Source organism: Streptopelia decaocto (assembly GCF_964273445.1).
Source record: "Streptopelia decaocto genome assembly, chromosome: 26".
NCBI classification, from domain to species: domain Eukaryota; kingdom Metazoa; phylum Chordata; class Aves; order Columbiformes; family Columbidae; genus Streptopelia; species Streptopelia decaocto.
The window spans coordinates 2,066,643-2,091,110 of NC_138681.1; the positions used below are offsets into that span (position 1 = coordinate 2,066,643).

General features: G+C 57.7%; 3 protein-coding genes across 3 annotated transcripts in view; all 3 read right to left on the reverse strand.

Moving 5' to 3' along the window:
- The window catches only part of CRABP2 (cellular retinoic acid binding protein 2), a 355,112-nt gene that overhangs the window by 22,150 nt on the left and 308,494 nt on the right, over nt 1–24,468 (reverse strand). The window lies entirely within an intron of this gene.
- On the reverse strand, nt 13,545–18,655 carry LOC309450503 (ras-related protein Rab-11A-like; the record flags this gene model as incomplete). The annotated part of the gene is made up of 5 exons (XM_082073420.1): nt 13,545–13,684; nt 14,898–14,978; nt 15,054–15,247; nt 15,322–15,517; nt 18,616–18,655. The coding sequence occupies 5 exons, from the start codon at nt 18,653–18,655 to the stop codon at nt 13,545–13,547; spliced, it is 651 nt and encodes a 216-aa protein (XP_081929546.1).
- On the reverse strand, nt 19,739–23,762 carry RAB25 (RAB25, member RAS oncogene family). The gene is made up of 5 exons (XM_082073112.1): nt 23,508–23,762; nt 22,358–22,553; nt 21,329–21,522; nt 21,134–21,214; nt 19,739–20,457 (listed from the first exon to the last, which is right to left on the reverse strand). Exons 1-5 carry the CDS (start codon nt 23,545–23,547, stop codon nt 20,327–20,329), a joined length of 642 nt encoding a protein of 213 aa, XP_081929238.1. The 5' UTR covers nt 23,548–23,762; the 3' UTR covers nt 19,739–20,326.

Genomic DNA, 24,468 nt, shown 5'->3' on the forward strand with positions numbered 1-24,468 from the left:
CCTACTGTCCCCCCCTCCAGGGGTGTCAGCCCAGCTGGGAGCTCAGAAAGAAACACATAGAAAGAAAGGAAAACGGATGACGGGGATTTAGGCAAAAATAAACCACAAAAAAAGAAACCATCGACCTCTGGGAACGTGTTAGAACGAGGGCACAACTGTATTACCTCAAAGATTTAAACAAACAAACAAATAACCACAGCAGCTAAAGAACTTTTCTTATTCTGAGCCACCGTGGAGTCTGGGACTTTGTTCTTTATTTCCTTATCCGAGCAGGGATTTGTTCATCAGCTCAATCAGGAGTCACTAACAGGGTATTTCAAACGTTCCCATCCATGCGGGGAGTGCGTCGACGTCCACGTTTCCGTAGTTTCATCCTTTATTCCAAGCGATACCAGCTGCAGCCACACACAACGCGCATATTCACACACACATAACCTTGTGCTTTTCTTTTCTTCAAAGATATATATCGCACCAAAACCTAAGAGAGACGATCATGCAATAGAGGCGACGAGCCCGTACGAAACCAACGTGCGTCCCAACAGAATGCAAAAACAAACCCGAGTTTATAGATATAATTTTGTTGTCGGCGTTTTTAAACTGGACCAAAACTTTTGTTACCCAAAACCGAGCGGGGGGGGAAAAAAAAAGAAGGAAAAGTATTTCTTTATGGACCAAAACCTCTTCCGCTGTCCTTTACCTGGATCTTCCTGAGGTTGGCCGCTTTTATATATTATATTTTTTTCAGAATGGAAACAAATTGCCTTGTTGAACATCCTTTAAGCATTTCAAGACTCCTGGTTTTGTTAAATCAGATACTTTGGAAAGCATTGGGAGGTGGGTGAGGATGGGCTTCGAATCTGGCTTGTGCGCCAACGCACACGGCAGCATCTCCGCATCGTCAGGTTTGTTCAGCCGGTCTCTGGATGCCAAAATGGTCAAGATGTGTTGGATTAATCTACCAGTATACCTATCTATAAATAGATGTGTATATATATATAGGCACTTAACTCATCAAGCACCTATATATATATATGTGTGTGTATGTAAAATTATATATATATAATTCTCTCACCACCGCTGCCCCATCTCCTACCCCTCAACTTCTCACACATCCCGGACCCTGATTTAGAGCTGAACCAACAAGTTGCACAACTTGGCAGAGACAGTTCTACAGCAAAAAAAGAAGAAAAATTGCTTGAGATTTGCTTTATTTTTTCCCTTCAGTTACAGGAGACTTTCTTTTCATCGTAATGATGTTCTGGGGAACATCCCCCTCTTCTCGGTTTGCTGCCGCTGGTCCGCTCGAGCCGTCCTCGCTTACCGGCCGCTCCGGGATACGGATAAAGATCCACTTTCCATCTGCAGATATGGGGTGGAGGGGTGTGAATGATGCGCCTCCACCGCTTTCGCATCAATGGTAAAATAGGGGCGAGAGGTAGATGGAGGGGTGGGCGGCGCGCGTAGGGTCTGGTGGGTGCAAAACCGCTGGGGTTGAATTTGTGGTCGCCTCCTTTGTAGTTGCCTCCTCCCCAAAGGTTTAAGAACGTGTGGTTCTCCTGGCTCTGGTTCTCCCGGCTCCGGTTCTCCCGGCTGTGGTTCTCCCGGCCCGGGTGGGGTGCGATGTTGGAGCCGCCGGTGCGGGTGGGAGCCGCGGGGTGACAGGGGGGTTTGGGGGTGTCCCCACAGCCCCCCAGGGGCGCAGACCTGAGAGCCGTCCCCCCGTGAAGTGGCCTTGGTGGAGGCTCCGGAGCCCCGGGCGGCTCTGGCTACGTCCTTTGGTAAACTGGCCCAGTTCTCTTTCAAATTCTGGCTTGGGTTTGGTCCCGGTAAACGACATGGAAGGGAGAGGGGGGGACAATTCTGCCGCCCTCCCCTCCCGCCGCCGCCTCCGCCGTGTCCCCAGGGCTGTATTTGAACCGTTCCATGTGCAAAATGAGGGGCAAGAGCTGCGCTGCGGGGGCGGGCGGTGGGGGGGATGCAACCACCCTTCAGAGGGGCATTTGGAAACGTTCGTGTTGGTAACGGGGTGGGGGGGATTTAGCTGGAAACCACAATGGCAAACGCTTCCCTTTTGGCTGAGTCCCCCGGGGGCCGATATGTTAGTTGAGTGACTAGTCGTTCTTGGCTGAGTGAAGTCTGTTCGTGGTAATGTGAGCAAGTTTTTGATCAATATGTCTTTATTTGATGCCAGGTTTGTGAAGAGGTGGGGGGGAGCGGGGAGGGGGGAAGGAGACACCCGTGTTGGGGACCTGGGGTTGGGGTGGACCTGTTGTAGCGCCGACCCCGGGGAGCGCGGAGGGAGAAGGTGAGGGGGGCTCTTATCTGCTCCTTTGATTCCCTCCCTCGCCTTAACGAGCGATGTAAAAGCCTCCTGCATGCTGAAAATGTTAAGAGGAAACACAAGAAGATAGGAAACCTTTCTTTTTAAATAATAAAAAATAGGAAAAAAAAAAATAAAAAAAAAAGAAGAGAAAAAAGAAACGACGACAAAAAAAAAAAAGGAATCACGACCCAAACAAACATCCATGTTTGCTGGTGGGAACCGGAGGGGTCTGTCCGTCTGTCCAGCCAGCGGCAGGTCTGACGTTCCTACTCAAGTCTCCAAGTTGGCCTTTAATAAAACCTTCAGTTCCAATAACCTTTATATATATATATATATACATATATATATACATATACATATATATAAAAGAAAGCTTGATGTAGCAGTTTTAGTTGAAAATGAATAGAAGTATTTCGGCCCCGGTTTTATTTTGGTTTCTCCTTTTCCCCCTCTACCCCCACCGAGTCCGTATTTTGATGTAGCAGCTTTGGCAGAATGAAAAGCAGGCGCTGTAAACGCACTGAGAGCTACCTCTGACCTGGGGGGCTGCGTGGGGGGCTCGGCCCCCCATCCATGGGGGGCACCCAGAGAGAGGGGCAGAGCTGGGCCTTGCCTGTGAGCATCCGAGGGGAGCCCGGTTGCGGGGCTTAACCAACCAATTTGCGTCATTTTGTTTTTCGAATTATTATTATTATTTTATTCTTTCTCTTTTTAAATATATGTATATATATAAAAATCTTGAAAAAAACAAAAAAAGAAAAAAAATAAAAACAAAAAACGAGAAAAATGCCCATGACCTTAACTATTTGCTCTGACTTGTATCTTCCTTGATAGGTGACTAAAATAAATGGCTTGTTGGTCGAATTCACCAGCAATAATGGTAACTAAAGACAGAGCCCTCCTCCCTGCACCCTGCCCTTCTCCGCAACGGGGGTCCCTTTGGTGACCCCCCCTTTGTGACAGGAGTGTAAACCAGCTGGGCTAAACCCTGCCCTGAGCGGCCCTCTGGGCCCCCCCATTCCGCGTGCTCGGTTGATTCGGGGCACCCCACTTGCGCCCGGGGAGGCGAGCGGTGCCGGGACCCAACCTGTCTCCATTCCGCTGGTTTAGCAAAACCCTTGTTAGGGGGCCTGGTCCTCAGGATCTCCATCCTGCGAGTCAACCGGGGGCTGTAAGAGTCGGTCCTAAGAGCCATTGGGTGGACTCATGATGTCGCATCGCTCTAAGTCGGTCCTAAGAGCCATTGGGTGGGCTCGCGATGTTGCATCGCTCTAAGAGTTGGTTTGAAGAACCATTCGGTGGAGTCGTGATGTTGCATCGCTGTACGAGTTGGTCCTAAGAGCCATTCGGTGGACTCGAGATGTTGCATCACTGTATGAGTCGGTCCTAAGAACTATTCAGTGGACTCGTGATGTTGCATCGCTCTAAGAGTCAGTTTGAAGAACCATTGGGTGGACTCATGATGTTGCATCCCTCTAAGAGTCGGTCCACAGAACCATCGGGTGGGCTCGTGATGTTGTATCGCTGTACGAGTTGGTCCACAGAACCATTCGGTTGACTCGTGATGTTGCATCGCTCTAAGAATCGGTTTGAAGAGCCGTTCGGTGGACTCGCGATGTTGCATCGCTCTAAGAGTTGGTCCTAAGAGCCATTGGGTGGGCTCATGGTGTTGCATCGCTCTAAGAATCAGTCCTAAGAGCCATTGGGTGGACTCGTGATGTTGCATCGCTCTAAGAGTCGGTCCTAAGAACCATTTGGTGGACTTGAGATATTGCATCGCTCTAAGAGTCGGTCCTAAGAGCCATTGGGTGGGCTCATGGTGTTGCGTCGCTGTACGAGTCGGTCCGCAGAACCATTCAGTGGGCTCGCGATGTTGCATCGCTGTATGAGTCGTTTTGAAGAACCTTTTGGTGGGCTCATGATGTTGCATCGCTCTAAGAGTTGGTTTGAAGAACCATTGGGTGGGCTCATGATGTTGCATCACTCTAAGAGTTGGTTTGAAGAACCATTGGGTGGGCTCATGATGTTCCATCGCTCTAAGAGTCGGTCCAAAGAGCCATTGGGTGGACTCGCGATGTTGCATCGCCATGCGGCAAGTGAGCACCCACAACACGGGTGCGCGCAGGACGGGGTCTGGCGGGTGGCGCTGCTGGTTTTGTGCATCATCCTCGAGTGTTTCCACCCCCCGAAGGGGCTGGTGGAGCCGGGATGAGGACCCAGCTGTGCCGGGGCGATGCCGGCGGCTGCGTCCCCCGGGCGCTCATCCTGCGGCGGGTGATTCCATGAGCGCAGCGGCACGTCTGTGGGATGGGGAACGGGTCCCGCAGCGCTCGCTTTGGAGCGCGGCTGCGATGGAAGGTGCTGAGCGTTGGTTTGGACAGGATCAGACCTGGGGACGGTGGGATGGATGGATGGATGGAGCGCATCTTGCAGATGTGGTACCAGCCGCCCCGGTTCGGCTCATCGCCGGGGTTTAACACGCCAGCTTTGCCAAACCGCAGCCAATTAGGACGTGAGGAGCGGGGGGGCTGAATTTGGGACTCATCCTGCGCGCTTTCCTTGTGGCGGGGGAATGGGGAGATGTGACCGGGGTGGGGGGGACGGTTTTGGGGTGTCCCCCCAAACCCGCTGTGTCTTGGGCTGGTTCTTGCGAAATGGGGGGGGGACAGGGACTCCCGGAGAAGGGACGATGCGGGGGAGAGGGTGACAATACCTAACGAAGGGAAACGGAGGGATGAAGTAATATCATGCTGTGATGTCATCCTCATAAATTATATAGAGAATAGTATGTATTATAATACATAACAAAAAGAACCAAAATTGGATTTATATTTAATGAGGAGATACTATGAAAAATATCTTGTCCTAGCTCCCATTTGCAAAAGTATTTTTCAGCTGGAGGGATATCTATTGTTTTTTTCTCTTTTCTTTCTTTCTTAAAAAGAATCTCCATACATACAAGGCTCAGACTGTTAATATTGTGAACCTCTGGAATCCAAACGCTTCAACCTGTTCCTTTGGTGTTTGAAGGGTTTATTTTGTCGCATTTACTGGTGTTTTTTAAAGAGAGAGAGAGGAGGGAAAAAAAAGACTGAAGATTTTAAAATTAGAACATTTCTTTATAATTTAATATTCTATTTTAATAAATGCATTTATTACATGTAAATGTAGCAAGGAACTGGGCTAATAAAAATACTTTTTATTAGGTAATTTATTATAAGAAAAAAGGATATTTTATTTTATGATAAAGTGATCCTTAAAAGTTTAGAAGGTTTAGAATATATGTAGGTTAAAAAATACATTTGTATCCAGAGTATTGCTTAAAAAGTGTTTTTAATATATGTTTCCTTTCTCGTGTGTGCGTGTGTGTATGTAAAAGGTGATAGTTATGGTGCAGATAGCCCTTTCCAGAAAGAAGAAATTAACACAGTTGGATGTATTTAAAGAAATAAAATGAAAAAATTAATAAAAAAAAAAAAAAAAGCAAAATGGTAACGAAAAACCAGAGAAGTAGAAGAAAAGAACCACTATGAATCAAAGGCCGCGCGGTCCATTCGAAGCCCCCGTCCTGTTTGAGAATCCCTGTTGCCATGGCCCAGGTCTGGGGTGGTTTTTGGGGTGTGTGACCCCCCCCCGGCCGGGCTGGGCCTTGGGGCAGCGTCACCCTGTCCCAAAGTGTCCCTGGGGGTCACGGGGGATTGCAGAGCGCCCCGATAAAGCCGCTTTTGTCCCAGGAGAGAGGGTTTCCCAGCTCGGCCCTCCCCGGGCGGAGCGTGCTGACTAGGCCGCTCCGCCGGCCATCGCCATCCATCGCCTCCATCGCCGCCCTCGGCTTTGCCGCCGGTTCTGTCTGTAGGCGAGCGGGCTGCGGGGACGGGAGGATTCATCCCGGTGTCCAAACACCCCCCGTTATCCTTCGGGAGCTTGTCCCGCTGCGCCTTTGGGGACCCGAGCGAGCGGCCGAGGGACAGAACAACATACGCGGAACCAACGTCCCTCCGTCCCAGCTGGGGAAACGTCCCCCTTTCTATCCCCCTGTGGCCACATATGCGTGTGGGGACAACCCTGGAGTGTCCCCGTGAGGCTTTAATCCAGGAAAGCACTTAAGCTTAGTTTAACCACGTCCCCCAGTGTTTTGCGTTGGCCCAAGGAGCCGCTTTCCAGGCGGGTTGAGCAGCATCGAGCGCCCGGGGGCTCCGGCGCCCATCACAACCAGCCCTTGTCCCGCTCCCCTTCCAAAGCAGCTGGAAGATGCTTCTGCTCTGTTGCCTTTCAAAGAAGCATTTTAAAACAATACATTTTTGTTGTTTGTTTGTTTGTTTTTAACCAAAAAGGAGAAGAAACAAAAAGTTTGAGTTAATGGGTATTAAGAAAAAGTTAATAATAATAATAATAATAATAATAATAATAATAAACGTTCAAATTTATTTCATATAATCCTAGAGTAAAGATGAAAATGAAATTAACTAGCTCAAATAGTAGATGCTATCCATATTGTTTAATCTATAGTAGATCCAAGTGATCCCAGACAGAGCAGAATGTAAAATAAGCTTGTAAACGAGATCATTTTGAACTTCCCCACAAATTCCATCTTTTTTGGTGCTATTTTTCTGAAGCAAACAAATAAACGACCGAAAGCCTAACAAAAATAACACCCCCCCGACCGGTACCTTCCGTCAAAGTCCTGAAGTTATTTTTATAGAGGGGAAAAAAACAAAAAGGGATCTAATAATATGTATTTTTTTAACAAGATAAGTTCGGGGTTTTATGTTTTTTTAATACAAAGATAAAGATTTGGCTACTCACCGAACAAAACCCAGTTTTAGGCTGTTATTTTTGCCTTATTCTGACCTCCAGCCTCGGGCCTGGAGCGCGAAATTGAACGACAAGCAACGTTCGAAGTCGCCGTCGCTTCTTTTGTGCTGTTGATGGTGTTTTCCGAGCACCGAAGGTGTCGGCGGCTCCCGGCGATGGGACAACACCCGGGTGGGAAAGGACAATTGGATGAAGTCCCCTCTATCATGACGGACAGAGCCCGAGGGCAGCGAGGTGCTGGTGCGACGGCTCGGGGCCGCGCGTTGGGCTTTCTGCCCTCGAGCTGGGCAGGACACACCGCACATTAGGGTTGCTTTGTTCCCTTTTTGCTTGGTTTTCTTTTGAATATCTTATTATTTGGTTATATCTAAACCCGGTGAGGAAGCGCCGCCGCACCCAGGAAACGATGCGTGCCGTGGGATGGGTTCGTTTAGCAGCCGGCGTCTTTGAAGATGCCACATTTTGGCTTGTTGGGTGGGTTTGTTGCGCTCAGGCTCCATCGCCGGGCTGAGCCCTGAGGCCACAGGGCCCTTCCCCGGGGATAGGGATGCTTGAGCACCCGGTTTTCGGCAGGCTCCATCGCCGGGTTGAGCCCTGAGGCCACAGGGTCCTTCCCACTGCCACCCCGGGGATGGGGACGCTTGAGCACCCATTTTTCGGCAGGCTCCATCGCTGGGTTGAGCCCTGAGGCCACAGGGCTCTTCCCGCAGCCACCCCGGGAAGGGGACGCTTGAGCACCCATTTTTTGGCAGGCTCCATCGCCGGGTCGAGCCCTGAGGCCACAGGGCCCTTCCCGCAGCCACCCCGGGGATGGGGATGCTTGAGCACCCATTTTTCGGCAGACTCCATCGCCGGGTTGAGCCCTGAGGCCACAGGGCTCTTCCCGCAGCCACCCCGGGGATGGGGATGCTTGAGCACCCATGTTTCGGCAGGCTCCATCACCGGGTTGAGCCCTGAGGCCACAGGGCCCTTCCCGCAGCCACCCCGGGGATGGGGATGCTTGAGCACCCATTTTTCGGCAGGCTCCATCGCCGGGTTGAGCCCTGAGGCCACAGGGCTCTTCCCGCAGCCACCCCGGGGATGGGGACGCTTGAGCACCCATTTTTCGGCAGGCTCCATCGCCGGGTTGAGCCCTGAGGCCACAGGGCTCTTCCTGCAGCCACCCCGGGGATGGGGACGCTTGAGCACCCATTTTTCGGCAGGCTCCATCGCCGGGTTGAGCCCTGAGGCCACAGGGCCCTTCCCGCAGCCACCCCGGGGATGGGGACGCTTGAGCACCCGTTTTCGGCAGCGAAAGCAAAGGAAGAGGCTGTTCCGGCGCGGTGCCGGCGCTGGACGGCGGGTCCGTTCCGCTTCGCCGCTGCCGGCAGATCCACGCCGGGCCGTTTGGGGCAGGATCTGCCTCATGGCCCCGACCGGCTGGTTCATCTGCTCCGTACATTTCAGAGCCGGGCCAGCACTTTCCTCCGGAGCGTCGGTGACTGCTTTTCACCTCACCAAAATCGCTGTTTACGTGGTATAACTCGACCTAGCGTCGACTCCATTCATTATGGGGGGGCTCCTATCCTATCCGTAGCAAACCCAGCGATGTCCTGTAGCTCAGGAGCATCCACAAAGATCCCAAAGCCTTTGAGAAACACAGCGGTTGCCTCTTGTCCCGCAACCCACGCACCCGGTGGGACGAAACAGCCGCTTACCAGCATTCCTTCAGCAAAGCCATGCAATAGGTTAGGACAGGAAGCAAAAGACAGTTCTCATTGGGTTTCTGCGTTTAGCACTGTGAATCAGCGATCACGGGACCCTCCTCAGGTTTCGGGAAGCAGGGCACGATGTCTCCCGCGCTTTCGGAGGGGTTCGTGCTCGGTGGAATCAAGCGCCTGGTCCTTCCTCGCAGGGGCGGCGAGGCAGCCTGTTTGCTCTTTCATTTGTTTTGTTTTACCTCATTTCTTTCGTTTCGATACTTGAAGAGTCAGTGATTGACGTCGTACGGTGATGCCCTGGACTGGAAAGTGGATGCACTTTATAGTAACTTGTGTATTAATAGTGGGGTCCCATCCTGGCTCTGTCGGCACCGGCAGGAGCAGAGCCAGGATGGGCTGGTTCTTCCAATAACCTTTCTAGGATGTTAGGGAGCAATCTCTGTATTTCATTGTGCATTTTCACGTACTATAAAAACCCGAATGCACGTTCTGCTGTCAGTTCGATGGAAAATTCAGCCATAATTGGTGCTGGGGTGATTTCAGTTCTGCTGAAGGTCGGGCAGGTCCTCCCATGGAACTCCCCGTTTCATTGGGGTTACTCTGCTGGAATCCGAAGCCGCTCCAGCATCACTTCAGGGCTGCTAATGGAGCCGATTGAAAGTCACCCCCAGTAAAGCGACACTAATGTCAAATCTGGAGTTGTTCCACCGCAGGATAAAAAATGAAGTCGCGGTGGCACCGGTTTACCGGGCGGCTGACGGTAGAATGTGCTTTCAGGTTTGCGATGATGCTTTTGAAGTAACTTGCAGAGAATGACGAGACAGAGCAGCGCTCGGTGGCCTCGGAAATCGCGTCTCTGTTCCCAAAGCTGGGACGCGGAGACGCGGTCACAGGCCGGCTGGGAAACATTTTCCCTTACGAATCCCGGTCGAGATAACTGTAAGAGAATCAAAATCAGGAGCTAGATCCTGTTTTGCAATCGAGGATTCGCTCCTGAGTTCAAAGCAGCGTGAAGCAAATGGTGGGATGCGGGGAGCGAGTGGATCCCAAAGCGGTGGGTCCGCTGGGCTGTGAAACCCCCCGTGGCTGCGCCATCGGAGCCGCAGGTTCGAATCCAGGCTGCGCCATCGGAGCCGCAGGTTCGAATCCAGGCTGCGCCATCGGAGCCGCAGGTTCGAATCCAGGCTGCGCCATCGGAGCCGCAGGTTCGAATCCAGGCTCCGCTTATGCCGCTGGGCTTTCCCACTGAAGAAGCGAGCTCAAGCAAAGCGCGGCCCATCGATGCGGGTGATACATCCCCCGCGCCACCCTTCACGCCTTTGGCTTGACCGGCGTTGCGTTCGCTCTCGTCCTGGCTCGGAACCGCTCAAGTTCGCGTGTATCCGCTTTCCCGGCGCCGTCCCGCGGTCCTGCTCCATGGTACCGCCAAGCTCGTGCTGAGCCAGCAGCCACAGAGTTGCCCGCTGTAGCCCGACTGTGTGGCCCCTCCGTTTCAACTCCATCCCCTATTATGTTGTGTTGGCTTTCTTATTTTGCTTTTAACGTCATAGGAAACCTGTAGTCGGGATTGTTACTATTGGAAACTGATCACAACGTTCCATCCAGGTATTTTCGTCTCTCCGGCGTTACGCAAAAAACACAAAATAAAGGCCTGAGAGAGAGATATAACCGAACATAGAAGTAGAGTTAGGCTCGTTGTCTGAGTTTTGAGGCATATAGTATAAGGGGAGAAGGAAAAAAAAAGTTAAAATAAAATAAAAAATTAAAATAATGATGTTGCACAACTTGTAGAAAACAAAGAAGGGAAAGGGTTAATGTATTAAATGTGCTAAATTACATTAAGAACTTAATTTTATTAAAGTATTATTACTTAAGAAACTTGGTGTCTGCTCTTGGTTTCTGTGCATGCTGTAGGGTTGCCAGGAGCTGTAGTTGGGATGGGGACCATAACCTGGTACCGTCATGAGTGTCTCGTGCCTTTGAGAACACTTCTGAGGGTTAATTAAGGGTTAATTAAAGCAAAGGAACTTAATTGGCAGGACTGGCAGCTCCCCTGCAGCCGCTGATGCTCCCGGTCCCGCCGGCAGCACCGTCCCCGGTCCCTGAGCCTCGTGTGCGACCTCGGCCGCGTTTCACCCTTCCCGACGCTTCATTCCAGCGGAAATCCCTTAAAAGCCAGAAAACCTGGAACAAAACTGAGCTGAAAGTGTCTCCATGAGCCTAAATGAGCTCGTCACCCCGCGTGTCCACGTCAGTGCTTGGTGGGAGGGCAAATCTGAGCCACCAAGATGCTGGAGGGAGTGGAGCGTCTCCCGTGTGAGGAAAGGCTGAGGGAGCTGGGGCTCTGGAGCTGGACAAGAGGAGCCTGAGGGGGGACTCATTGCTGGGGATCAAGATGGAAAGGGGCAGTGTCAGGAGGATGGAGCCAGGCTCTGCTGGTGACAACCAGGGACAGGACAAGGGGCAATGGGTGCAAACTGCAACACAGGAGGTTCCGCTGGGAGATGAGAAGCAACTTGTTGGGGTGAGGGTGGCAGAGCCTGGCCCAGGCTGCCCAGGGAGGGTGTGGAGTCTCCTTCTCTGCAGACATTCCAACCCCTGGACACCTTCCTGTGGAACCTCAGCTGGGTGTTCCTGCTCCGGGGGGGTTGCACTGGATGAGCTTTCCAGGGCCCTTCAACCCCTGACATTCTGGGGTTCTGTGATCTATTGGCCGTGAGCCCCAAGCGTCACTTGGTTCAACCCGTCCCCTTGCAGGGCTGGGGGCAGGATCCTTAATCCTCACCCCCTCGGCACCCCCTGACGGGCTGACGTCACCTCTTGGCGCCGCGTCCCGGTGCGGGCAGATGGTGCGGGAGGAGGTGGCCGCTCGGCGCTGTGGGCACACGCTGGTTGGAACCGTCACACGCCTGGGGACAACCTCTACCCATGATGTCATGGGTTAACCTGAGCCAGCAACACAACCACGGAGCCACTCGCTCACCCACTCCCCAACCCCTAAATAGGGGAGAGAATCAAAGGGAAGGGAGAAACTTGGATTGAGATAAACACAGTTTAATAAAAGAACAAAATACTAGTACGCTACTAGTACATATCTACATAAAACAGAAATAAAAGGTAGTCGAGGCAATTCCTCATGAACACGCTGAGCAGCCAGTCCCAGGAAACGGCCCCTGGTCCCACAGCCCATCCCAGAGAGAGAAAAGAGGGAAAGAGGCAGAAAAGCCCAGAGGCCTCTGCAGAATGGCAAAAGGCCCAACTAAACGTCCCAACCAAAACTCCCCCGGTTGCACCAAAAAGAGCAAAGAGAAGAGAGAGCCGGAAACTGGAAGGCCCCACTCTTAAATAATCAGCATGTCACTAATTGGCTGGAATACTCTTATTGCTCAGTGTGGGTGTCAGTCCAGCTCTGTCCGTCCATCCCCTTCCTCGCTGCCTCACCCCTGTGGGCAGAGCTCAGAGTGTCCTTGGCTCTCAGAGCAGAGCAATTAAACACATTAACTGTGCTGGGCTGGTATCTCTTGTTCTCAGACTAAGTCCAAATAACGAGCGATGGAAAAGGAAGGTTTGTAACTGCATGAGGAAAATTAACCCATTTTCAGTCAAACCAGCACAGATGGTCAGACGCCCCAAGGCCAGACCCACAGATCCTGCCGGCACAGCCCAGCGAGATGGGGTGAATGGGGGAGACCATGGAGAGACACAGGCCCCCCAAACCCCATCCTGCAATGGGGGACACGCTCCCAGCACTGGGGGGAATGGGGAGGGCCAGGCTCTCCCAGGAAGGCCAGCACAGCACCTGCACCCATCTTGATTGACACCTGTCAATCACCCTGAGAGTGGCCCGGCGCTCAGCCCAGTCTGTCCCAGTGTCTTGGGTGATGTCCCCCCTGGGAAGCACCCGCTGTCCCCAGGCAGGGGACGGGGCCGCTGTCACCCCGTGGGTGCAGCAGCCGCTCCATCTAGTGGCAGCCGTGTCCCCACGCTGTCACCAGCCTCGAGTGACACAGACCAGAGCGCAGCGGGTGCAAGTCAGGCCAAGGTGACAGGGCGGCTCCTGCGCCGGCACCGGCCACCACGCAGCAAGGACCAAGCACCCACCATCGCCACCCATGGGACTCCCTTGTCACCCCCTCAAAGGACACAACCTCTGGTCCCTGCTCCAGCTTTTCCCTCTGTGGGGGCTCATGGCATGAAAAGTGGGTCCTTCCAAGGACAAGGAGGGAGTGACCCCCAGAACCCACCCTGGGGGGTCCCCCCAGCACCCAGAGGTGCACCCAGCCCTGGTGGTGAAGGGGCAGGGCTGGGTGCACCCACTGTGCTGCTGCTCGCTTCACCAGAGAAGGGTGCAGCCGGTGCCCCCACCCAAACCCGAGAGCTGCACCCTTGGGTGCTGCTGGAATGCCACACCAAACAAGGGACTGAGGACGTTTGGGCTGGCTCAGTGCCACCCGAGTCACCCCGTGACCGCGCCTTCGGGGCTAAAGGAAGCAATGACATGAGCGGAGGGCACGTCCCAACCATGGGGTGAGGCCCTGATGCTTCACCCCCCCGCAAAGTTTGTGTAGGTCCTACATAAACACAGCAACACACAGGCACCCAAGAGCAGCCGTGCCCAGGCAGCCACCAGCCACCGTGCCCTGGGGGCTGCGGTGAGCAGACGTAGAGGGTGAGGGACGTGATGGCCGGGGCGGGGGCGCCCTGGGTCAGATGTTCTGGCAGCACGGCGCCTGCCTGCCCTCCTGCTGCGTGGGCAGCACCCGGATGGGCTCGATGGTGGTGGCGGGGCCGAACTCCGACTCCGGCTGCCCAGCCATTTGCCTCTGCGACACGATGCGGTAGATCTCTGCCAGCAGAGAGAACAGAGGAAAAATATATACATTTAAATCATAGAATCATAGAATGCTAGGGATTGGAAGGGACCTGGAAAGCTCATCCAGTGCAACCCCCCCGGAGCAGGAACACCCAGCTGAGGTTCCACAGGAAGGTGTCCAGGGGTTGGAATGTCTGCAGAGAAGGAGACTCCACACCCTCCCTGGGCAGCCTGGGCCAGGCTCTGCCACCCTCACCCCAACAAGTTGCTTCTCATCTTCCAGCGGAACCTCCTGTGTTGCAGTTTGCACCCATTGCCCCTTGTCCTGTCCCTGGTTGTCACCAGCAGAGCCTGGCTCCATCCTCCTGACACTGCCCCTTTCCATCTTGATCCCCAGCAATGAGTCCCCCCTCAGGCTCCTCTTGTCCAGCTCCAGAGCCCCAGCTCCCTCAGCCTTTCCTCCCACGGGAGATGCTCCACTCCCTCCAGCATCTTGGTGGCTGCGCTGGACTCTCTCCAGCAGTTCCCTGTCCTGCTGGAGCTGAGGGGCCACAGCTGGACACAAGATTCCAGGTGTGGTCTCCCCAGGGCAGAGCAGAGGGGCAGCAGAACCTCTCTGACCTACTGACCACCCCCTTCTAACCCCCCCAGGTCCCATTGGCTTCCTGGCCACAAGGGCCCAGTGCTGGCTCATGGTCCCCCTGCTGTCCCCAGGACCCCCAGCTCCCTTTTCACTGCTCCAACAGCTCATTCCCAACTTACACTGGAACCTGGGCTTGTTCTGCCCACATTCAAGACTCTACACTTGCCCTTGTTCTATTTCATCACATTTCTCCCCCAGCTCTCCAGCCTGTCCAGGTCTCTGATGGCAGCACAGCTCCCAGTGTCACCCACTGCTCCCAGCTTGGTGTCACCAGCAGACTTGCTGACAGTCGCTCTATTCCCTCATCCAACTCATTGATGAATATATTGAACAGTACTGGCCCCAGCACCGACCCCTGAGGCACCGCACTGGATACAGGCCCCAACTGGACTCTGCCCCATTGACCACGACTTAATGTATATTTCAGTGGAGGAGCTGCCCCCTCCCAGAACATACATCTCAAGGGGTGCAAATGCCAACACCGCCCCATCCAGGGTAGCAGGATTTCACCCCAGAATGTACAACCAGGGTCCTCAACGGGGCTTTGGGAAGACACAGCGCCCAAACCCACCTCCGTCCCCCCTTTTCCTGGTTGCCCCTTACCCGAGAGGATGTTGTGGAAAGCCGTCTCCACGTTGGTGGAGTCCAGAGCGGACGTCTCCAGGAAGGACAAACCGTTCTTCTCTGCAAGGACAGGGCGAGCTCAGGCAGGTGCCACCAGCTGATGTCCCTGGAGGTGGGACAGCACGGAGCACGTACCTGCGAAGCTCCGCGCCTCGTCGGTGGGCACGGCGCGCAGGTGCCGCAGGTCGCTCTTGTTGCCCACCAGCATGATGACGATGTTGGCGTCCGCGTGGTCCTGCAGCTCCTTCAGCCAGCGCTCGGCGTTCTCGTACGTCAGGTACTTGGCGATGTCGTAGACCAGCAGAGCTCCCACCGCCCCCCGGTAGTAGCTGGGGACAGCAAGGGGACGCGGTCACGGCGCGGCCCGCGGCGAGGGGGGCACGCGGGGGGCAAGGGAACTCACGCCGAGGTGATGGCCCGGTACCGCTCCTGCCCGGCCGTGTCCCAGATCTGCGCCTTCACCGTCTTGTTGTCCACCTGGATGCTCCTCGTGGCAAACTCCACCCCAATGGTGCTCTTGCTCTCCAGGTTGAACTCGTTGCGGGTGAAGCGGGAGAGCAGGTTGCTCTTCCCCACCCCAGAGTCCCCGATGAGCACAACTAGGGGGGACACAAGCACAGCGTCAGCCCCCCCGGGACACCCAGCAGAGGCGTTTGCATCCGGAAACACCGACCATCCCGGCAAAGCCGCTGCCCAGCTCGGGAAGGGTGGGGGGTCCCCAGCTGTGCCCCCAACCAAACCCACCTCCGCTTGCTGGGTGAGGGGCTGCAATGGCAAACTGCACTCAGGGAGCAGGACCAGCAGCCCCCGCTCACCCCCACGGCACCGCAGCCGCCTCTAAATACCCCTCAATAAACCCCTGTCTGGAACGTTCCGCGGGTTTCTGTCCCAGCACCGGTGACAGGATGGTGCCGTATGCACCTACGGACCCAAACAGACAGAAAACCAGAGCCAGGAGCTGTGGAAACAGAGAGGCCAAGCAGAATGGGGCTCCTATTTCCAGCCCAAGGGGCACATGAGAGGACTGAAAGACCCCGGCAAAAAGGGAGCAGCATCCTCATCTACTGCTGTTGTCCAGCCCTGAGCGTGAGTGGGGAAATCGCTGGGTGTGGATCAGCAAAATGCACTTTCTGCTTGTCCCCCACCTGGCTGGTTCCCGTGAAATCTGGTGGAACAGGCTCCGGGGAGGTTTTATCACGCAGCTCCCCTATCAAGTTTGTTGAGTTTATGACTCAACAGGTTCTGATTTCCTTTTGTTTGTTTAATTCCCCTCGCTGCCGATTCTGTTCGTTCTCCGGGTGCGCTCGAACTTCACTTGACCCACCCTCTTGGAACCAAGCTTGGGGGGCACTGCAAAACACCCCATGGATACACAGCAAGACGCATTCACGCTCGTCGAAGGCTCAGCAGCCTCCGTCCTCCAAGGAGGTTGCTCCGTGTCCTTCCCCATCAGCTCCAGCTCGTAGGAACCCGGCTGTGTTGCCTGGGCCACCCAAAGCCCCGTCACCGGGCAGGCAGTGAATAGTGTTGCTCCATGGAGCCCGGTAGCGTGCGGAGCAGCTCCCTGGGATCACCAACAGGAGCCAAAAGGCACCAGAGCCTCGCCGGCCACCAAGGGAGGGAAGGGTGGCTCCTCCACGCAGCACCCAAAGTCACCGGGTGCTACATGAAGGCCCAAGAGGACCATGGCAGCCTGGACTACGAATGGGTAGAAAAGCACAGGCTGGTGATGTTAACGCCGAGTCTCACCACTTTGATCTGGGCTTGATGTTTAATCCATGGGAAGCTGTTGCTTCCACCAGCTCGACCGCCGCGTCCATCCCCGTCCCGGCAGCGCCGTGCTCTTTTGGCACCACCAAAGCACCTCCGTGGGCTGGGGACGGGAGGGCAGCGCCGCCGGCACCTCAGAGCCCCAAAAACCAGCACTAAGTACAGCGGAGGGAAACTGAGGCACGAGCGTGTCGCGCTGCATCACCAAGACAAGGGTTGGTAGGGGAAAGCCTTGGGAAACCAGGCTGAGGAGGGAGAAAGGAGCAGGGCCACCCCCTGCCAGGCACAGAGTGACCCCGCGCGGGTCCCCACGGCCACCGCACGCTCCGAGGGGCTCGAGCGCCATCCTCCACCCCACACAGAAGCATTTGTCACGCTCAGTCCTCGCTGAACATGCAGCACAACCCCACGAGCGTTGGGGGAACATCCTCCACACCCCACGTCCCAGCGCAGAGCGGGGATGGGAACGCCAGGAGCTCCGCACCGGAGCCCCGGGGAAGGTGCATGGAGCAGCAGCGCCCAGGGGCATCTCCCATCTCTCCCAAGGCCTCCAGCAGCACCAGGGGCTTTCCCCAGAGCGCAGCTGGGATCCACATCATTCCTGGCAACGTGAGAAGGCGGCTGGTGCTCCCACCTCGGTGGAGATCAGGATGAGGCCACGTCGAGAAGCGACCATCCCGTTTCTTAGGGGTAGAAGCTGTTCTCAGCAGGGCAAAAATCACATCTCCCTTGGACTTCAGGAGGGGTGAGCACACCTTGCGCTCAAAACTGAGCTTTCTGGTTGTTCTAAGGACTCCAGAGACCACCAGGAGACTGAGGAAGGGGATGGAGACTGAGGAAGGGGATGGAGACTGAGGAAGGGGATGCAGAGCTGCTCTCAGCCCTGGAGCCCAGGGAGGGGACAGCATGGCACAAGACCCTGCGCCACGACCACCACGGAGCCGCATGGCTGCCCAGCCACCTCACCCCAAGGCATCAGCGTTTCCCTTTGTCGGGTCCCGAATAGCTCCGGAGAGGAGGATTTTCCCGGGCAGGGGCTGGATGGCAGTGGCTGGAATCACTGGGATCACTCGCGGCCTTTCCGGCAGCGCTGACTCACGGCGGCCAACGGGTGAGCTCACTCCCCGGCTTTTATTGCTCGGGAGGTTGTGACATTGCCGAGATGTCCCCTGGCTTCACCCGGCACAAGGGCAGCGCCACCGTCACCGGGAGAGCCGGCAGCGCCACCGTCACCGGGAGAGCCGGTGCGGGCAGGGGGTGGCAGCTCAGAGCGAGACGCTCCGTGGGTTCCTAGAGCCGGGAAAGCCAGCGTTGCACCGTCAGGGTCGCAGCCCTGTCCCCATGGGTTCCTAGAGCCGGGAAAGCCAGCGTTGCACCGTCAGGGTCGCAGCCCTGTCCCCTTCGCACGCTGGGGGGGTCACACCGTGACCAGCACCGCGAAGGACAAACCGGCCCCTTGTCCTGGGTGCGGCCGGGGGAGCAGATCAGCTTTTCCCCTTGGGAATCTGCTCGCTCGGCTCCAGAACTGCTGCTCTGAGCCCAGCTGGGGGGAGCACCCGAACCAGAGCCCGACACAGCACCCACAGAGCGGCTCCCCCAGCACCCTGGGGTGCTGCACCCCACCGAGGGCTCCAGACTCCTCCCACAGCACTAACGAGCTGCTTTAATTACCACAAACAGTCAGCAGCACCCAGACCAGCAGTAAGCAAACCCCCAGACCGCTGGCAGCGTTTCAGCTCCACCCTACAGCTCCAGCACCACCGGTACCCGCTACCGCTCTGCCCAGCGCCCCAACAAGCACTGGGACTGTCTGTTATCTCCCTGCACAAGCTGCAGCATCCAGCTCTACCCAAGGGTGCTGCATGGAGACAGCAGCACCCACCCAGGGCTGAGACGGGCCCAGCTCATTGCAGCTCAATGCACCCACCTTTGAACAGGTAGTCGTACTCGTCATCCTTGCCCCGCATCTCGCTCAGCGCCGCTCGCACTGATCCAACCGGGATTTCCGGGCCTTATCCAGCCCCGGCAAGAACCGTCCCCTGCGCACCCATTGGTGGCCACAGCCCTTCCTCCTCAGCACCCATTGGTGGCTGGGGCTGCCCGTCACCAGCCAGGTGTGCTCACCTGTGCCAGGTAAGGGGAGGGGACGCAGGAATTTAGGTGGAGAGAGGTTCTCCTGCCCCTCTGCTCTGCCCTGGGAGACCACACCTGGAATCTTGTGTCCAGTTGTGGCCCCTCAGTTCCAGCAGGACAGGGAACTGCTGCAGAGAGTCCAGCGCAGCCACCAAGATGCTGGAGGGAGTGGAGCATCTCCCGTGTGAGGAAAGGCTGAGGGAGCTGGGGCTCTGGAGCTGGACAAGAGGAGCCTGAGGGGGGACTCATTGCTGGGGATCAAGATGGAAAGGGGCAGTGTCAGGAGGATGGAGCCAGGCTCTGCTGGTGACAACCAGGGACAGGACAAGGGGCAGTGGGTGCAAACTGCAACACAGGAGGTTCCGCTGGAAGATGAGAAGCAACTTGTTGGGGTGAGGGTGGCAGAGCCTGGCCCAGGCTGCCCAGGGAGGGTGTGGAGTCTCCTTCTCTGCAGACATTCCAACCCCTGGACACCTTCCTGTGGAACCTCAGCTGGGTGTTCCTGCTCCGGGGGATTGCACTGGATGAGCTTTCCAGGGCCCTCCAACCCCTCACACTCTGGGGTTCTGTGAATGCAGCTGCTCCCACAGCTGGTTGGGACAGGCCAGGCCCCATCTCTTAGAGGTGGCAGCAGCCAGTTGTCCCCAAGGCCCCGGGGAGGGCTCCGGTACCTGCTCAGCGCTGCTGCGCCTTCCCCAGTGCTCTGGGCTGCACGACACTCGATTGTCCCCATGCAAGACACCACACGGCAGCTGGGAGAGGCCACAGCTGTGCCACCGGTGGGGACAGTCACGGCCAGCTGTCCCTTATGAGCCACCAACGGTGTGGGGACATGCGGGGGGGTGCAGAGAGACCACAGCACGGGACGGCAAGCACGCAGGAATTCCAGCTCAGCAAACCTGCCGTTTCGTAAGACCTTTAATGGTTGCGTCACCGCCGTGCCGGACACGCAGCACCAAACCCCGACGGGAGGGACTTTTGCTGGGTCCTGTTGTCACGCTTGTCCCATGTCTGGGATGGGGACAAAGCTGTGCCAAGGGCTGAGCTCCTTAGGGCTTGGCGTGAGCCCAGAGCAGTCCCTGGAGGGGACAGAGAGCTGGGGGACAGCAGCATCCTCAGTGCCTGGCACTGGGTGGCCCCGCGGGAGCAACCGCAGGGTCAGCTGCAGGCAGCGCAGCTCCCAGCATGGGCACGATCCTGGCCAGAACATTCCGGCTCCACCGCGGGGGTGTCCCGGTCCTCTGCGGGTCCGGGGGGGCTGGGAGCCCAACACAAATGAAGCAGACAGAGCAAGGCTCCCAGCACTGGTGCTTCTCGCCGTTTAGGGCAGAATTTGGCCACTGCCTGGGCTGCTGGTCCCCATGGCACCAGGATGAGAGCGGCGCCGCAGGCTCGGTGGCACCAGCCCGTGCCAGCGGTCTGTGCGGAGGCAGACCCAGCTCTATGGCACCGGCACGTCCCGGGGCTGCGGGGTCCCCAGGGGCCACCCGGGGCGCCCGGCCGGCTCACAGGGGGACGCAGCACGGGCGCTTCTCCGTCTGCGCCGCGGCCGCGCTCGCCGGGCTCTCGTTGGCAAGCGACACCGCGTTGCTTTGGCTGTTCCTCTGCTTCTGCTGCTGCACCTTGTGGAAGATCTCTGCAAAACACGGGGTGCCAAGGGGGCTGCGTGTCAGCCGAGGGTGCCCCGGGAAAGCAGGGACAGCGTCGAGCCCGCAGCCCCCGCTTGGCACATCGGGCTCTGTCCCCTTCGTGCAGCAGAGGGGATGAGTTGAGGGGTGACAAGGGAGCAGCTCCCCCAGGTTGCATCTCTGCAGTGCCTGGGGAACACCCAGCGCTTGGGCAACTTCCTCTTGCCCAACCTGGATTAGTGTTTCAGCCCATGCCAGGGCTGGCAGCTCTCCCAGTACGGCCCAGTACGGCCCAGCATGGCATGGCATGGCACGGCATGGCACTCCTCACCACATTCCTGCCCCAACGCCGCCGGCTGCCATTCCCGGAGAAATCGCCATCCCCGTCCCCCCAGGTCCCCAGGGCTGGTTCAGCAGGATGCTGGAGATGATGAGTCAGGAGCCAGGACAACAGGAAGGGGAACTGGGGATTACAGGGGGGGGAAGGAGCCCCCGGGGCTTTGGGGACGCCCTGGGGCTGTGAGAACAAAGCCATGGGGACTGAAACGCCCAGCGAGAAAGGGCAGAAACCAAACCAGCCAGAAAGACGACGCCAAAACCAGCCCCGAAGAGCTCGCGTGGGGCAGCGCGGAGACGCCGCGCATCCTCCGCTCAGCCCCGCTCCCCGCTCCCCGCGCCACGTACCCTTCAGGATGGTCTCAAACGCCTGCTCGACGTTGGTGGAGTCCAGCGCCGAGGTCTCGACGAACAGCAGCCCGTTGTTTTCTGCAAGGAGAAGAGTCCCCCGGGACAATGCAGAGCCAGCAAGCGCACGGCTGTTCCAGAGCCCTTTAGAGACACCCGGGTGTGGGTCCCTGCCCTCAGGGTGCCAGCCCGTACCTGCAAACATTTTCGCCTCCTCCATGGGCACCTCCCGAGCCTGCGCCAGGTCGGTCTTGTTCCCCACCAGCATGACGACGATGTTGGCCTCGGCGTGGTCGTAGAGCTCCTTCAGCCAGCGCTCCACCACGTCGTACGTCTGGTGCTTCGTGATGTCAAAGACAACCAGGGCGCCCACAGCTCCTCGGTAATACCTACGGCAGAATCCCACCACGCTTGGGACACCGCCCGTGGCACCATCACCCGTGGGGCTCGGCTACGAGGGCATCACCACCCAGGGAGCAGGGGGACAACCCCAGGTTCCAGTATAGGCTGGGAAATTACATATTAGAGAGCAGTGTAGGGGAAAGGGAGCTGGGGGTCCTGGGGACAGCAGGGGGACCATGAGCCAGCACTGGGCCCTTGTGGCCAGGAAGCCAATGGGACCTGGGGTGTATTACAAGGGGGGTGGTCAGTAGATCGAGAGAGGTTCTTCTTCCCCTCTACTCCGCCCTGGTGAGACCACATCTGGAATATTGTGTCCAGTTGTGGCCCCTCAGCTCCAGCAGGACAGGGAACTGCTGGAGAGGGTCCAGCGCAGGGCAACAAAGATGCTGCAGGGAGTGGAGCATCTCCCTTATGAAGAAAGGCTGAGGGAGCTGGGGCTCTTTAGTTTGGAGAAGAGGAGACTGAGGGGTGACCTTATTAATGTTTATAAATATCTAAAGGGTGAGTGCCACGAGGATGGAGCCAGGCTCTTCTCGGTGGCAAACAATGATAGGACAAGGGGTAATGGGATCAAGCTGGAACACAAGAGGTTCCACTTAAATTTGAGAAGAAACTTCTTCTCAGTGAGGGTGGCAGAGCCTGGAACAGGCTGCCCAGGGGGTTGTGGAGTCTCCTTCTCTGGAGACATTCCAACCCACCTGGACATGTTCCTGTGCGACCTCACCTGGGCGTTCCTGCTCCATGGGGGGATTGCACTGGATGAGCTTTTGAGGTCCCTTCCAATCCCAAACATACTGTGATACTGTGACATCCCGTGCTTACGCAGAAGTGATGGCGCGGTACCGCTCCAGCCCGGCCGTGTCCCAGATCTGAGCCTTCACCACGGCGTCTCCCACCACGATGGTGCGGGTGGAGAACTCCACCCCGATGGTGGTGCGGCTGTCGTGGTTGAACTCGTTGCGGGTGAAGCGGGAGAGCAGGTTGGTTTTGCCCACCCCGGACTCTCCAATCAGGACGACTGCGGGAGGAAGGGAGAGAGCCTGTTGTGGAGCAGAGAAGGCTGCTCCGACACCCTTCACAGTAGCTCAACCAACCTTTCCGACCCAAGCCAGCAGCTCATTGCCTTGGCGGCGCAGCAGCCAGACCCCCCGGCTGCCGGCACAGGGTGCACAACCACCCCCCATTTCATGACCACGGGTGTGACACCCACTGGGGTCTCTCCGTCAGCAAACGGGGGTCCCGTCCCTGCATCATGAGCTCTCAGCCCCTCGAGCGCAGCTGAGCCACCTCGGCTGAGCCCACCCATGCTCCCCATCTGGTCTGGGGCGAGGACACTGGAGGGTCTCAGGTCACCCTTCCGCAATGGGCACCCAGGAGTGGTGGCGCACCAGGGCCTCTCCATCTTCCCTTTCCCTCAGGGGATCATTGAATCCCAGTGAGGTCCCCCCGGCAGAGACGCAGGACACCGGGGTGTCACGTCACTGCAGCTCAAGTTGGGGGGCATGAGGCTGTGCCCCCGTTTCTCCAGCACGGCTCTGACCCCACGTCCTCTGCGTGCGTCACCACCCAGGTCACCGCGGCAAAAGGACTTTTAAACACCTGCTGCTTTTGTGTTAATGGGCTCGCACGCCGTCTCTGCCCCACACGCTCAGCCCCGGCGCCTCAGCCGCCACCACGCACCCCCAATTCACCCAGCGCCCCATTTCTGCAGCCGTGGCGTGGGGATGGGTCTCCCGGCGCCTCCACGCGCCCCGGTGCCATTCAGAGCCCTGACCTTGCCGCCGTCAACCAGGGACACGACCAAGGCCGATCCCAAAACCCTTTGGAGCTCCCGGCGCACACCGGAGCCGCAGGGACTGGAGCTGGGGACACAGCAGCCGTGGGGACGCAGCACCCCGATTCCTTCCCCGCAGCCCCAGCGCTCTCTCCGCCCGCTCTGGGCACGGGGGTTGTCGCCGAGCGCAGGACTCACCCTTGAACACGAAGTTGTAATCCTCCTCGGCGCTGCCCATGGCGCCCCGGCTGCGCCCGGTTCCTCCTTCCCGCTGCGGGGCCTCGGGCGGGCGGGGGGACGGGCCCGGGAGGCACCGGGGGAGGGGATGCGGGAGCCAAGTGTCCCCCCGGTGTCCGCCCGGCTGGGGACGGAGCGGCGGGGGCCGGGGGACGAGCGGGGACCGGGGAGCGAGCGGGGTGTGCGGCCCGGGGTCCGAGGAGGGTCCGGGGAGTGAGCGGGGTCCGGGGTCCGAGCGGGGTCTGGGGGGGTGCGGAGTCCGAGAGGGGTCTGAGGGTCCGGGGTTCGAGGTGGATCCGAGAGGGTTCCGGGGTCCGAGCGGGGCCCAGGGGAGCGAGCGGGGTCCGGGGAAGTGAGCGGGGTCCGGGGTCCGAGGTGAGTCCGAGAAGGCTCCGGGCTCCGAGCGGGGTCTGGGCGGGGGTGCGGAGTCCGAGAGGGGTCTGAGGGCCCGGGATTCGAGGTGGATCCGAGAGGGTTCCGGGGTCTGAGAGGGGTTCCGGGCTCCGAGCGGGTCCGGGGGTCCGAGCGGGGTCCGGGGAGTGAGCGGGGTCCGGGGTCCGCGGTGAGTCCAAGAAGGGTCCGGGCTCCGAGCGGTGTCGGGGCTCCGAGCGGCTCCGTGCGCGGCGGGGCGGGCGGGCGGGCGGGCAGCGCGGCTCGGCCGGTTGACTCAAGGGGTGGGACCGGGTGTCGCAGCGCAGGTTGGGCAGGTAGTGTCACCCCTGGGACCGCCACGGGGCGGCCGGAGGAGGAGCCGGGGCCCGATCCCGGCTGCGGAGCTGGAGCAGCTCGGGGCACGGGCAGCGCGGGCGGCCGGAGCGGCAGCCGAACCCCCCGCTCCACCGGCTGCCGATGCGTTTCCTCGTCTCTGCTGCCATCGTGTGCAAACCGGGGAAACTGGGGAAGGGAAGGAGCCCCCACGCCG